The sequence below is a fragment of the Mauremys mutica genome, chromosome 13 (assembly GCF_020497125.1).
Source record: "Mauremys mutica isolate MM-2020 ecotype Southern chromosome 13, ASM2049712v1, whole genome shotgun sequence".
In the NCBI taxonomy this organism is placed as follows: Eukaryota; Metazoa; Chordata; order Testudines; family Geoemydidae; genus Mauremys; species Mauremys mutica.
In genome coordinates, this window is record NC_059084.1 from 25,976,080 (window position 1) to 25,991,952 (window position 15,873).

General features: G+C 49.7%; 1 protein-coding gene across 1 annotated transcript in view; it reads left to right on the top strand.

The window, feature by feature from the left end:
• The first annotated feature begins 686 nt into the window (after positions 1-686).
• Positions 687-15,873, top strand: part of AHCY (adenosylhomocysteinase) — a 53,702-nt gene continuing 38,515 nt past the window's right edge. Inside the window, exons 1-4 of the mRNA XM_044986027.1 lie at positions 687-842; positions 8,132-8,322; positions 11,028-11,103; positions 14,326-14,478. Coding sequence (XP_044841962.1) covers positions 698-842; positions 8,132-8,322; positions 11,028-11,103; positions 14,326-14,478 — 565 coding nt within the window. The 5' untranslated portion in view covers positions 687-697. The remainder of the gene's footprint in view (positions 843-8,131; positions 8,323-11,027; positions 11,104-14,325; positions 14,479-15,873) is intronic.

The following is a 15,873-nucleotide window of genomic DNA, read 5'->3' on the forward strand; positions in this document are numbered from 1 at the left end:
TGGTCGCTGCTGAAGAAAATGGCACCCCCCTCAAATCCCAGTGTCCTAGGCGACTGCCTAGGTTGCCTAAATGGTTGCACCAGCCCTGTAGATAGCTAGAACTAAAAATCTGGCTATAAGACCCCGCTCCTGTAGTCACTTATGCAGGAGCTTAATTTATTCCTATCTCCCCGAGGGCCCCGCTCCTGCAAGGGGAGCCAATTTTGGCACCAGTGCTGAACTTATGGGGGGAAAGTGTGTGTGGGGCGAGTCCTAACTGTCAAGTGAGTTGCTTTAATGTAAACAGTAGTGGTAAGTAAGGGGGCCACCAGAGGAAAGGGATGCTGCCCCTATACCTAGTAAGGGCCCCCCGATAATTTGATCACTGCCCATACATCTGGGTGGAGATTAGGGTGACCAGACAGCAAGTGTGAAAAATCCGGATGGGGTGGGGGGTAATAGGAGCCTATATAAGAAAAAGACCCCCAAATCTGGACGGTCCCTATAAAATTGGGACATCTGGTCACCCTAGTGGAGATCCAGTGATTTCAGGGTCCGGCAACATGGCACTCAATCGTGGGGTCAGGGACTTTCAGTCCCATCCCCCGTTACATGAGACACCTGACGCGTGTACGGCAGCACCGCCCCCCGTTACACAACCTGAGCGGGCTGACCACGGGGCGGGCACCCCCAGCCCTACATGGGCATCGGCAGCCTCATGCATATGCAGCAGGAGGCGAGTCTATTTAAAGCCGGTCTTGGCGCCACCGCCGCCTCCTGTCCTGTTCCTCCCCCCCGGCCCTGCCCTCGCGGTCTGCAAAGCCGGAGCCCCAGCATGTCAGACAAGCTGCCTTACAAAGTCGGTAAGTGGGGTGGGGGGGTTCCCTGAGCCTGCGCTAGGCCCGATCCGCGCCCCGCGGGGCCGTGAAAACCGGTGCCGCCGCGGGCAGAGCCCCGCGCTGCATAGGGGCGATCCGGTGGCAAGGGAAGGGATAGAGCAGTGTCCCCCGCCCCCGTGTCAGTTCCTTGCATCCGGGGGAAACGTGGCGCTAGCTCTGAAAACGGCGCCTCGCTTTGCACCTCCCTCCCTTGTAGCCGGGGGAAGCCCCTCGCTTTGCACCGCCCTTGCAGCTAGGGGAGCCCCTCCACTCTGTACCCCCCCCAGTAGCCCCTTGGGGCTCAAGGGGGCCGCTCGCTTTGCACCTCCCCGTTGGCCCCTGCAGGTAAGGGAGGCCCCTTGCTTTGCACACACACTCCCAGACCCCCTGCAGGTGTGGGGTGGGGCCTTTGCACAGACATTAGAGCGCTCCCCGGCCCGCCTGTTGACCTGGAGCGCGCGCTCCCTGGGCGGGCAGTGGCCGGAGCGATCCGCGTGGAGCAGCGGAGCAGGCTCCACGTGCCTGCTGCCGCGCCGGGCGGCTCGTGGGACTTGCAGTTCTCCCCCGCGCTGCCTGGTGTCCGGCTGGCCCCGAAAATACTACAGTTCCCAGGGTGCACCTGTCCGCGCGCGGGCCACACTGGCGACTGACTCTTACTAGGCACGTTGGAGGGTTTCTTTTTGCGTGTGTTGGTCGCTTCCTGGGGAAGCTGTGGCGGGCTGCTGCATGAGGGAGGCTGGGACAGGACAGCTGGGGTCGGGGAGGGTTAAAAAAGCGGGGATAGGCGAGATTTGCCCATAATTTACTGAATTACATGCAGAAATACTGGAACTAGGGGTGCTGCTGCACCCCCTGACTTCATAGAAAATCATAGAATATCAGGGTTTGGAAGGGACCTTAAGCGGTCATCTAGTCCAACCCCCTGCTCAAAGCAGGACCAATCCCCAGACAGGTTTATACCCCAGTTCCCTAAATGGCCCCCTCCAGGATTGAACTCACAATCCTGGATTTAGCAGGCCAATTCCATCATATACAGGGTTTACACTTTGTTTCAATGGCTCTCAGCACCTCCCCCCCCCACCCTACAAATTGTTCTAGCACAGCTAATTGCATGAAATCAGCAGGAGAGGAAGGTGGTTGTGTGGTAGCTCAGAAGGAACTGAAGAATGGCAGCAGCTGTGATCCCACCATGTAAGGTTAGAGCCATGTCTGACACCCCCTGCCTTGGATCCAAACCTTAGGGAAATGATCTGGCTTTGGCATTCCTCTGTGAAGAATGAGATTCTCTACAAGTCCCAAGTGCCTTTCGTCCCGAAGGAGGCCAGATGGTTTTAATAAATTCAGCACACTGTTTTATCACCTTTGCACAGCAGTCACTCTGGAGTGGAAGACAGCAGCAGTGTAGGATGGGACATGAAGTAAAGCACCCACAGTTGAAAAGGAAGGGGCTGTTTTAACAAGACAGAATGTAACGTTATGAACTGGAATCGAAGTTTTTAAAACAATTGTTGCTACACCTCAGGAGAGGTGTGTGCTGACTTTTGCATCTTTTAGAAATAGGCAAAGGAGTGGAAATGATATAAATACCAGGAAGAGTGAGAAAATAATTAAGTACCTTGAGGTATATTATTTGGCACTGGTGTTGCTGAAATACTGTGTCCAATTTTGGTGTCCACAATTCAAGAAGGATGTTGATAAATCAGAGAAGAGCCTCAAGAGTGATTAAAGGACTGGAACACATTCTGTACCGTCATGGACTCGAGGAGCTCAATCTATTTGGGAGAGATTAAAAATGCTCTAAAGCAGGGGTGGGCAAACAATGGCCCGCTGGCCATTTTAATCCGGCCCTAGAGCTGCTGGGGAGCAGGGTCGGGGGTCGCTCTGCGCGGCTCCCAGAAGCAGCGGCATGGCCCCCCTCTGGCTCCTATGTGTAGGGACAGCCCAGGGGCTCCATGCTGCAAGCTGCTCCTGCCCCAAGTGCCCCCCTTGCAGCTCCCATTGTCCGGAAACGGTGGCCAAAGGGAGCTGCAGGGGCGGTGCTTGTGGATGGGGCAGCGCGCAGCAGAGCCGTCTGGCCATGCCTCCATGTAGGAGCTGGAGAGGGGACATGCTGCTGCTTCCAGGAGCTGCTTGAGGTAAGTGCCACCCAGAGCCTGCACCCCTGCCCCTACCCCAGCCCTGATCCTCCTCCCATCCTCCAAACCCCTCGATCCCAGCCCAGAGCACCCTCCTGCACCTCCAGCCCCACCCCAGAGCCTGCACCCCCAGCTGGAGCCCTCACCCTCTCCCACATCACAACCCCAATTTTGTGAGCATTCATGGCCCTCCATACAATTTCTATATTCAGATATGGTCCTCAGGCCAAAAAGTTTGCCCATCCCTGCTCTAGAGGCTAGGATTAACGTTCAAAATGATCTGGACAAACTGGAGAAATGGTCTGAAGTAAACAGGATGAAATTCAATAAGGACAAATGCAGAGTTTTCCTTTCTCAGTAGAGTAATCAGTTGCATACATACAAAATGGATAATGACTGCCTACGAAGGAGTACTGCGGAAAGGGATCTGGGAGTCATAGTGGACCACAAGCTATATATGAGTCAACGGTGTAATGCTGTTTGCGTTTTTTGCAACATCATTCTGGGATGTAAACAAGACACAAGAAGTAAATCTTCCACCCATATCTGGTCTGATACGGCCTCAGCTGGAATGTTGTGTCCAGTTCTGGGCACCACTTTTCAGGAAAGATGTGGACAACTTGGAAAAAGTCCAGAGAAGAGCAACAAAAATGATTAAAGGTCTGGAAAACATGACCTGTGAGGGAAGATTGAAAAAAACTGGGTTTCTTTAGTCTGGAAAAGAGAAGACAGAGAGGGGACATCATAACAGTTTTCAGGTACATAAAAGATTTACAACGAGGAGGGAGAAAAATTGTTCTCCTTAACCTCTGAGGACACTACATGAAGCAATTGGCTTAAATTGCAGCAAGAGAGGTTTAGGTTGGACATTAGGAAAATATTCCAGTGCTTAACCACCCTGACAGTTAGGAAGCAAGTGCCCCAAGGAGGTTGTGGAATCTCCATCATTGGAGATTTTTCAGAGCGGGTTAGACAAACACCTGTCAGGGATGATCTAGATAAGTGGTCACCAACTGGTTGATCGTGATCGACTGGTTGATCCTAGAGGATCTCCCAGTCGATCGTGATCTCCAGTGGTGCTGTGTGGCTGCCACTAAGGCAGAGGCCCCGCCTACCCCATCCCCATGCCACTCCCAGAAGCAGCCAGCCCGGGCCTGGGGTGGAGGGGCAATGGTCTCCCTCCATGTGTTGCTCCTGCCTGCAAGCATCGCCCCTGCAGCTCCCATTGGCAGGGAGAGCTGCGGAGGAGGTGCTTGCGGAGAGGGGCAGTGTGCGGAGCCATGTGCCCCCCATTCCCCCTTCTGCACCTTGAACCCTCTCTAGTACCTGAAATCCCAGCCCTGACCCTCCTCCCAGAGCCAGCACCCTGTACTCACTCCTGCACTGAAACCCCTGCCCCAGCCCTGACCCCCCTCACTGAGCCAGCACCCTGAACCCCCTCCTGCACCCCAACATTCTGGCCCAGCCCAGAGCCCCCTCCTGCACCCAAACTCCCTCCTAGAGCTTGCACCCCTCACACCCTCCTGTACCCCAACCCCCTGCCCCACACTCAGCTCAGAGCCCCATCCCACACTGCGAACCCCTTGGCCCCAGCCAGGAGCCTGCACCCCCTCCTGAACCCCAACCCCCTACTTCAGCCTGGTGAAAGTGAGTGAGAGTGGGGGCGAGTGAGTGACGAGGGGATGGAGTGAGCGGGGTAGGGCTTTGGGGAAGCAGTGGGGCCTCGGGGAAGGGGCCTCGGGGAAGGACCCTTAGGGTCAAAGTGATCTTGGGCATAAAAAGGTTGGAGACTACTGATCTAGATAATACTTAGTCCTGCCATAAGTGCAAGGAACTGGACTAGATGACCTCGTGAGGTCCCTTCCAGTCCTAGGATTCTGTTTAGATTAACAAATAGAAAGTTAATGAGTCTGTGTAAGTAGCTACCTGGGGAGCAAATGTTTAATAACGGGCTCTTCATCATAGACAAAGGTATAACAGTAGTTTTCAAATTTTTCATTTGCAGACCCCTAAAAAATTTAGAATGGAGGCACGGGTCCTTCTGTAAATCTTATAAATAGTCCTCAGGGTCCATGGAGCACAGGTTGAAAACCACAGTTTTGTGGTAATGACAACCTTTTGTGGACCCCTTAGACATCCTGCGGACCCCCAGCGGTCGATGGACCACAGGTTGAAAGCCTCTGGTATAACATGATCCAATGGCTGGAATTTCAAGCTAGATAAATCGAGACTGGAAATAAGGTGTAAATTTTTAACAGTAAGTAATTAACCATTGGAACAATTTACCAAAGGATGTGGCAAACTTTCCATCACTGGCAATTTTAAAATCAGGTTGGATCATAGAATCATAGAATATCAGGGTTGGAAGGGACCTCAGGAGGTCGTCTGGTCCAACCCCCTGCTCAAAGCAGGACCAACCCCAACTAAAGCCTGACCTTAAAAACCTCTAAGGAAGGAGATTCCACCACCTCTCTAGGTAACCCATTCCAGTACTTCACCACCCTCCTAGTGAAAAAGTTTTCCCTAATATCCAACCTAAACCGCCCCCACTGCAACTTGAGACCATTACTCCTTGTTCTGTCATCAGGTACCACTGAGAACAGTCTAGATCCAGCCTCTTTGGAACCCCCTTTCAGGTAGTTGAAAGCAGCTATCAAATCCCCCCTCATTCTTCTCTTCTGCAGACTAAACAATCCCAGTTCCTTCAGCCTCTCCTCATAAGTCATGTGCTCCAGCCCCCTAATCATTTTTGTTGCCCTCCGCTGGACTCTTTCCAATTTTTCCACATCCTTCGTGTAGTGTGGGGGCCAAAACTGGACACAGTACTCCAGATGAGGCCTCACCAATGTTGAATAGAGGGGAATGATCACGTCCCTTGATCTGCTGGCAATGCCCCTACTTATACAGCCCAAAATGCTGTCACACTTGTTCAGAAATCTCCCTTGAGCTCTTACTGTCTGGTCAGAGTCCCCATAAAACAGGCCCTCAACTGTCATTAATCTCCTGGGATTAATCCCCCCTGGCGTTTCCCCACTCCCAAGCAGTCAGTAATGGCCACGGTCAGAGGCCCACAACATACAGTGTAGGCTTTAGCACAAATAGAAGTTATGGACTTAATTCAGGAATTATTGGGTAAAATGCTCTCTGGCCTGTGTTAATACAAGAAGTCAGAGTAGTTAGCGTTTCTCAGATGTGGCCGTGACAGCTTCCCGGGCTGTGATGGGGGGCGGTGAGGGGAGGGAGGGAGAACATCGGCTTCTCCTCCTCCCTCCCTGTTGCTCCTGGGTGGGGCACAACGCTGCAGGAGCAAGGTGAGTTCTTGACCCACCTTGGGTGAAGTGGACAGTGGGGCTCGGGCTTCACCCCTGGGGTGGTTTGGCAGCAGGCTCCAGTGCAGGGACTTCAGGAGTCTGGCCGAGGGGGTTTGGGCGCAGACTCCTGGCTCAAGCTATGTGGCGGCGGGCGCTGGCCCCTGGCTCCAATACCAAGCTCCAGTGGCAGGAGCTGGCCTCCGGTGCTGACCTCTGGCCCCAGCCGCCTGACTCTGGCCTTGGGCTCTGAGCACGCTGTAGCAGGCGTTGACCCCAGCCATGTGGCCCCCTGACACCAGCCATGCGGTAGCAGGTGCTGGCCCCTGCTGCCTTCCCAAGGCCCCACATCCATCACCTCTGGCCCCTGCTGGCCCCCCCCCCCCATATCCAGGGTTTAATTTATCCTGGGGCTTGCTGAGAAAAATGATATTAAGGAACATGAAAGTATCACTTTTCACAGCACAGTTAGTAGCTAGCTTGGAGGCTGTGATAAGTGATATTAACAAACATACATGTACTGTATCACTTACCACAGCCTCTCAGCTAGCTACTATGTGCTGTGAAAAGTGACATTAACAAACAAATATCACTTTTCACAGCTTTATTTTTATTATTGAATCTGCAAAAAAACTACCCTACATAAATAAATTACAATTATTTGGATGTGTATATGTGCATATTTATTTAGGAAAAACAAAGTTAAGTTGGGACTCTGAGGCCATTAAAAAATTTGTTGAGAGAACCTCTGGATTAGATGATCACGATGATTCCTTCTGGCCTTAATCTAGGAATCTGTGTATATTAACTAACCGAAGGAGGAAGAGAAGTGGCAAGTTGCTGATGACACAAAATTCTTTAAGTTAATCAAGACTTAAAACTAAGGAGTGTTGTGAAGAGCTCCTTGAGAGCCTGACAAAGCCAGGTAACTGGATAACAAGGTGGCAGGCGACACTCTGTATAGACCAACAATGCAAGGCACATAGGAATAACCCGTTGAAGTGATTTTGTTCTGGTGAGAATTGCCTCCATAGGCAAGATTGGCACCAGAGCTCTCTTTTTTTGAGCCCTGTTCTCTACCCCGTGGATTTAGGGCAGAAGAACTCATGGCCCCAACTTCTGAGTTCTCTCTAGTGTAAAATTTCTTTGCACAGTTGAGTAAATTACTCATTTTTTTTTTTCTTTGTAGGACTTGGAAAAATGATCCTTTTGAATCAAAGGGTCTAGTAATCCTGCCTAGGCTTGATCTTCTTCTTATTTTTCTTGAATGGGGAAGTTGTTCATAACAGCCGCCAGGGATATGGAACTGGGCCCTTTTCAACTCATTAGGCCTCGTGCATGAAGTATTCTCTCTCACACACACACACTCACACACACACACACACACACACACACACACACACACACACACACACACACGTCTTTATGCTCTGAAAATAAATCTGCGCACGCAGTTTTAGACATGTAGGCTGAAATTTGTGAATGCAAGTGCTTACAGGCAAGCTTGTAAGTGAAAAGGGTTGGTAATGAAAATTGGGTCGCTTCAAATTTACATGCATAGATAAGGGCCTTAAGTGCTTGGCTTTAAGTACATTTGAAAGTGTGGGTTGTAAAACTTCGCTGAAGAGGCTTTGTTGCATAAAGACCTACACAACACTATGCAAAGACTTGAGCTGAAGGGGGGGGGGCCCTCCTCTCTCTCAGCTGCTACTTCATGTCCCACTTGATGGCTCCATAGCAGTTGCAGCCAATGTCAACCTGCAAGTGAGTGGATACTGTGGCTTCATGCATTCGAGCCCCAACCCAACCACCTGTCATCCCTCTGTTGCAGCTGACATCAGCCTAGCAGAATGGGGTCGCAAGGCCATCGAGATTGCGGAGAATGAGATGCCAGGGCTGATGAAGATGCGGGAGATGTACGCAGCATCGAAGCCACTGAAAGGAGCGCGTATCGCAGGCTGCCTTCACATGACTGTGCAGACCGCAGTTCTGATAGATACTCTGGTGGCTCTGGGTGCTGAGGTAAAGTAATATCTCTTGTTTCCTCTTCAATGTACCTTTAGGTAACATGGTGGCATGAATATTGGTTTTGTTTTATGTAAATACACCAGAGAATCTTAGCAAACAGTTGCAGTCCCTTCTGAAGAGACTACGCTGCTATTTGCAAACAGATGAGGTGCATCTTCTGTTTCCCTTCAGAAGGATTGCCTTTCTCCTCTAGAATCCTAATGCCAGTGCCCATTTCAGCCAGGAGGAGGTGCTCGTGGTGGCAGTAACCCATTCTGATATGAGAGCAATCATGTCCCCACCATGGGGAGTGAGGCCAAAGGCCGCTGTCAGATCAGGGTCCTGAGCCACAACACCCAGCACTGTTATCAGAACCTCAAGTGGCTGCCTCCAAAGCAGATGAATCTGCATTAACAACTAGTCCATGTCGCTTGAAGATCAGCAAAACAAGTTTCTGAATCCATCTGAGTGCAACCTCTGGCTTTCAAACTGAGCACAACAGTGTTGGGGAGGAAAGGCGAGTCCAGTGTTTACACTGCTAGGCTGGGATTCTGGAAGCCTAGGTTGAATTCTGTGTTTGACCTTGAGCAGGTCACTTGCTTTCTGTGTGCTTCAGTTTCCTCATCTGTAAAATGGAGATAAGAGCACTTCCCCTTCCATCAATGGGGTGTTGAGGATACATCCTCGATTCTGAGCAGCTGATGCCATGGTAACAGGGACCATACAAGTACCTCCAACAGAGAAGTGTGTTGTGATTTTTTTTTTTCCAGGTTGCAAAGGGTGCATAATTGTAAAGTGACCTGTAGACTATTTGTAAGAGTTTTTCTCCGTGTTAACATACCCACTGGAGACACCTGGAATATCATGCTTGGGTCGTGGGTCCCTCAGTACCAGGAAGATGTTGACAAATTTGGAGTGAGTTCAGAGAAAAGCACTGAGGAGGAGGCTGGGTGAACTGACTCTTTGATGAAAGAAAATGAGCCAAATTTTCCAAGATGCTTCCAATTACGTGCATAAAAGTGGTGCATACATACCACCTACATATGTGCATCTGAGTGCTTGTGTTCAGGGGCAGATAGCTGCTGTGTAGGCACACATATGGAGACACTTAAGGGTTGATACTGCAGCCTTTACTTGCATGGGTCATTCCAGTGACTTTAATGGGACTACCTGTGTAAGAATTGAAGGATTGCTTCCCTTAATGAGCTAATTAGTTTGAATAAGCATGCAGAAACCCACCACTGTGCTTGTTAGGAAGGGCAGTAAGAATACAAGCAAACAGCCCTTTCAGCAATAGCTTCTGTGTCTCCATTATGCAAAAGAGATTCTAGAATAGGTTGGTGCATTAAAATAAGCACACAAACACTCTGTTCAGTGCAACCCCGCTACGTTATGGTACCCTTCTAGGTGCCTGAACCTAGTTACGAGATTTGTGTGTGGAAAGCAGTTAGGCCAGCAGGAAAAGCACAGAGAAGAGCTGGGTCAGCAACATTTTAAACTCTTCAACTGCACGGAGCATTTCAGCTGCATTTCTGGCTATTCCAAGTTTCTGCATGTGCCTTGTTTTGTGCTCAACACAACAGGCGCTCCTTGAAAATCTATTCCAGATGTATCCACTTTGTACTTTACCTAAACTTTTAGTACCCTGCCATATTCTGCATTCTGTGAACATCAGTAACTAGGTCCCTCCCAAACTCATGGTCCATTTTTGTAAATTTCCTGGTCATAGAATTTTTTTAAAAAATCTTGAATTTCATGGTTTCAGATATTTAAATCTTCAATTTCACGGTGTAGTAACAAAGCGAGAATATGTATTTAAAAACAGCAAAATATAAACATGTAAAGCCCTTACGTCAGCATTTCTCAAACTGGGAGTCCCGACCAAAGAGGGGGGGTCGCAGTATTGCCACCCTTGCTTCTGCGCTGCCTTCATAGCTAGGTGGCTGGAGAGCAGCTGTCCGGACGCGCAGCTCTGAAAACAGCACTGCCCCCAGCAGCAACACAGAAGTAAGGGTGGCAATACACCATACCATGCCACCCTTACTTCTGCATTGCTGTTGGTGGTGGCACTGCCTTCCGAGAGCTGGGCGTCCAGCCAGCAGCTGCCACTCTCCAGCTGCCCAGCTCTGAAGGCCGTGCAGAAGTAAGGGTGGCAATACCATGACTCTCCTTCCCCCCCCCCCCCCACAGTAGCCTTGCAGTCCCTTTTGGGTGAGGACCCCCAGTTTGAGAAACACTGTACTTCTGTATACTTTCACCCTGTAGCATAGTATAGGGTAAAAGTACACAAAAGTTCAGATTTCACGGGGAAGGCCAGTTTTGCTATCCGTGATGCATTTTTCACCTCTGTGAATTTGGTAGGGCCCTATCTAAACTTAGTATATGCAGTGGAATGTGTCCCCAACGGAATCTTTCACATTTAGTGAGGTTTGATCATGTGATGCATTGTGGGTTTTGATCACTGAGAAAAGGAACCTACCTTAAAACAGCCTGGCTCTCCTACCCTGAGTGATTTTTCTAGTGGTCCTAGTTAGTTGCCTAGTCTCTCCAGTAACCTCTGCAGATGTTCTGAACGAGGCAGGAATTTGGGCTGACTTACTCTCCTCCCTGCTCCCAGCTCCTCTTCATTTAGCGCCTAGAACTAGAACAAAGACTGCTTTTATTTTGCCTGTTTAGGGAGTTTGCTCAACAAGTAAAACTACTCTTGGGTTATGTTCCAGGTACAGTGGTCAAGCTGCAACATTTTCTCCACTCAGGACCATGCTGCTGCTGCCATTGCTAAAGCCGGTATTCCTGGTAAGTCCTCTGTGGTCTCATTTGACTCTAAGTGGTTTAGGCTGCCTGTTTTAGCTAATCAAAGTATGTGCAAATCAAGCTCTAAGAATAAATTCCAGGATAGAAATAACCCTTTGAAGCAGTGTCTGTTACACCACAGGGAGTTTAATCCAAGCTGGGTTGTGTCTGACAGCAATCCATGTACCTTGGGAATGACTGCTGCTGCAATACAAGCTCAAGGATCTAGGTTAGCAGCTTTCTTAATTCTGTTCACTAAGGCTGTCTATACCGCAGCTGAGAGCAAGCTTGGGTAGACGACCTCCAGTAGCTCAGCTGAAGCAAGTGCACTAAAAATAGCAGCATGGACGTTGTGGCTCAGACAGCAGGTCAGGCTCTGAAGCCCACCCAGAGCTGCAACATCCACACACTAGTGCTAGCTCAAGCGGCGCTCAGGTGAGCCTGTCTATCCAGGCTGGGAGGCTCACTCCCAGCTGCAGTGTAGACAAACCCTAAGGTGATTAAACTGTCAGAGATGATAAAAATGAAGGCTGCATATGGTGTTTACAGCAGACCCAGGGCTAACTGGCTAAAGGGAACATGCTGGTCCCAAAATATTCAATGAAGTGGTCTTTCCGGTTGGCTGCAATGGCAGCATTTGAGATGTGCCTGCAGTGTTGTAGACTACCATCCCCAAAGCTCTTTAGCAGCTAAACTCTGTTGTTTTGATGCTGCCGTAGGTTGGAAGGTGATAGAAGCTGAAAGCTCTGGTATCAATATAAACGTGGTCTGAAGACGCCTTAGTGTGACCAAGGCTTATCAGGCTTTGGAGTTGTCCCTGCTTTAAGTAACTTTTCTTCTTTTGTGGAAGAGCAGCGGTTGATGCTACAATCTCAGGCGTTTTGCACCCCCTCCATTAATATAATAGAAATGTGTGGCCTGTGACGACTTACCAAAATTAGCGGAGTGGCCCCCCTGCGAAAATTATTTCCCACCCTGGCCTGTTGGATTGTCCTCCACCCTAGTGCAGGTGTCCAGTGGGAAACTGAATGATCTGTTGGGAGTGGCTGCCTCTGTTTCTTCTCCAACAATGACACAAGAAAGACACTCATTAAATATTCATCCATACCTGATGCTTATTTCCTACCTGTGAACCTAATTGGTTGAGGTCACAGTAGGTTCTTGTTGAAGTGACTGTGTCTCACAGACAGCTGATGAAGGCTTTGCTAAGGAGGAGAAGAAATAGGACCTGAGCTCTTGAGGAACGTGGAGCCTATACTTATGCAACTGCCTTTAGTAGTAAAATATTAAAAGAGAAAGTGCCATATAAGCAGAATCGTTTCGGTTCAGTGTTTTTCAGAAATGTGATTTATCAGCAGCTCTTCACACAGACCATGGTGGTGATGAAAAGGGCAATGCAGCCAGTGCTGTTGATCAAACAGAGCAGCATTTTCTAGTGGCTAGAGCAGAGCAGTGGGAAGCAGGATTACTGGGTTCTCTTCCCAGCTCCACCAATGACTTGCTGCAGTATGTAAGACCAGTCACGTAAGTGCTCTGTGCCTGTTTCCTATCTCTAAAGCGGGGGTGATATTCACCTTTGTAAAGTCTTTCAGATCCTCTGAATATGTTGGCACCTTGCAGCAAAGGCTTGCTGAAAACTTGCAGGGGACATTTGATCTTATGGCCCTTATGGTTGCTTTGTCCCCAGGGGAAATGATGTTTAAGGCCAGATTTAAATCCCCAAACTGAGAACGAGGGCGAGTCTACACTTAAAACACTGCATCGGCACAGCTGCACTGCCACTGAAGTGTTTTTAATGAAGAGACTAAGCTGATGGGAGAGAGCTCTTCCATTGGTGTAGTTAACCCACCTCCCCGAGAAGCTCTCCCACTGACATAGTGCTGTCTACACAGGGGGTTAGGTTAGTATAACTACATTGCTCGGGAATGTGGATTTTTCAACCCCTGAGCGACATAGTTATGCCGATACAGGTCTGTAGTGGAGACCAGGCCTGAGAAATGAACTAAACAAAAGCAGTTTGACTGTCCTTCTCAAACATTTGTGTTTTTCGTAATAGTGGCATTCTCGTGTGTGACAGGGAAGTCACAGAATTCTGGAGTTAGTCAGCCAAAAATTGTACAATCTCATGGCTGTGCATGCCAGTAGTTCCGTGACATGAGACCAGGCTGTAATAATGGTCAAATCCATTTTCTACCTCCCTTTGTGAAGGGATTCTCTTTCATTCCTGCTGTAATGCCTGTTACCATGAAACTCCCATGGGCCATTTGGGGTTAGGCTTCTCAGATAGGATTTTTTTGTTTGTTTGTGGCAATTTAAAACTGTCTAGTCCTTCTCTTAATTTGTGAGGCACACCAATCAGGAGGCATGGTCCGGTTTTCTGGCATGTGATGTCACTCATGCCATGGTCAGAGTCTCCAAGGTTGAAATGGCCCCTCCTCCTCCAGTTTCATCTCGGGAAGTTGAATCCCATTGCCAGAGAGCGAGTTAAGGATGGGGTGCTGGCCTCACTGCTCAGCTTCTGCCTTGAATTTTCTTTCTTTGTGGGTTCAAGTCCCCCTTCGGGTTTTCTAGTTGTGCTTTGCGTATTGAACCTCCCTGACCCCAAGGTGTATAGATACATGGCACCTCACATGTGGCTTCGCAGAGTGCATCTGCGGAAGGAGTGGTAGCGAGATGGACTTGCCTGCCTGTACTGAACAAAGAAGAGCGCATGAGTTTGCAATGTATTACATGTCCTGTGGCAGGAGACGTAAACATTACTGGATGCGTCTCTGCAATAGCTGAATGCCTGGGGTGCCTAGTGAGGCATGATGCCAAGTGCACAAATGCCTGGGAAGGAGCGGGAGCTGTTAGTGGCTCTGAAATTGGGAGAAGGTGGGGAATGGTCGAGTGTCTGTACAGCTTTGTTTTTCTGTCATATTTGCTTTTGCTAAGTAGTGTCTGGCAAGCTCTAGCCAAGGTCCCATAATTTTGTGGCCTGGAACCTGAGGCAAAGCTAGTTCTATCCTGCTCGCTCTAAGAGATGCTTCCGTTTTCAGCTGCAAACACAGTAATTTCTTATCACTGCCTCCAGGCTGGATTGCTCCTGACTAGTAGGGCAACCCGTACCATTTGGCTCTGGTACTGAGTGCTGCTGATGGAGATCTGATTTATACACTCTAGTATGGACACACATGCTTGTGAAAGAGACCCGACTAATTACGCCTTCTGTTTATTGCGGTGTAGTGTTTGCCTGGAAAGGGGAGACCGACGAGGAATACTTGTGGTGCATTGAGCAGACCCTCTATTTCAAGGATGGGCAGCCGTTGAACATGATTTTAGATGATGGTGGGGACCTCACCAACCTGGTTCATACCAAACACCCACAGCTCCTGAAAGGTAACTATGCCCGGTGTTATGATTAGATGTTGTAAAGGAGAAAAACATTCACATTTGACTCACCATCCAGACAATAAGACTGTTTCCATTTCAGTGGGAATCTCTAGCTCCAAGTTGGGCGGGACAGATATGTGCCAATAGGCTCTGATCTAGCCTGTTAAATTGTTTAAAGATTATTCAGGACTTTTGCCTCTTATTGACACACATTTCTGTTTTCAGCTCAGCTCTGTATTGTCCCCACCTTTCCCTGTGCCCCTATCACTGGGAGTGGGAAATGACAGGGTACCTGTCATAGGAGCTTTTGGTGGTGCTGACCTCTAGCTTGTGACAGGGTGCTCAACTCAGCGGTAGGGTGGCGCCCTCTTCTAGCATTTCTGGGGATTGGCTTTGCGAGGTCGACGTCCCTTCCCGTGGTTGCACACCATCTCTGCATCCTTCTCAGTCTGGCTGCAGCCCCTCTCTCGCTCCATGAGCTGCTGCTGCCTCTTTGTGACTTGGCCATCTGGCCAGGTGTTTTCCCCTTCCTGGGTATCAGTCATTCTTCAGCAATCTTGAGCAGTGTTCCCATTTACTGCTTCATTGCCACTTCCTCGGTCCTAAGCAGTCTTCCCCCTCTGTGCCCCAGGGTGCCATGTCCTCACTGACTGGCAGGGGAGCCTGGGCCCACCCTCTACTCCAGGATCTGGCTCAGGGACCCTCTAGTTGGGAGCTAAGGTCTGCTCCCTTCTAGACCTTACTGCTTTTCCCTGAGACCTGGCCTTACCGTGTAGCACTCCCTGCCCAGGTTTGCCAGCCTCTCAGCTCCCTCCTTGGGAGTGACTGTCTCTACCACCCCCAGACACTCCTCTCTTCTCCCAGGGAGTGACTACAGACTTTTCCAGCCCCTTTCTGCTCTGAACTCCTGGGCTTTATACAGGCCCCTCTTCTTCCTTCACGGGTGAGCTACCTCCTAATAAGCTCTCTCCACACAGCTTATATCACCCTCATTTGCTGCTTAATCGGCTGGCTGGGCCCACCTGGCCGAATTCTGCTCTCTCCCAATCAGCGTGGGGAGTACCTCCCATCGCATAGCCCGCTGTTCAGGTCTCCTCCTCCTCCTCCCTTCTTCCCCCCCCCCCCCGTCCTCATCTAGCAGTTGCTGCCTGCAGTTGTGGGCTTTTGTTGTCACCTTAATACATTGTCTCTGCTGCCTCTGTTTGGGGTCACTGGATGAAGCCGTGACCACCTGCAGCTTTTCTTCAGAGAAAGATGCTGAAATCAGTTTTCTGCAAGATGTAATGTACAGGGGACAGGCTCTTACCCTATTAATGTCAGCAGTCAAAAGGACTGGTGAATTCCATAGTGATCGAGATCATGTCGTGAAGAATCAAACTGACAGAGCAGGTCATCGTGTTA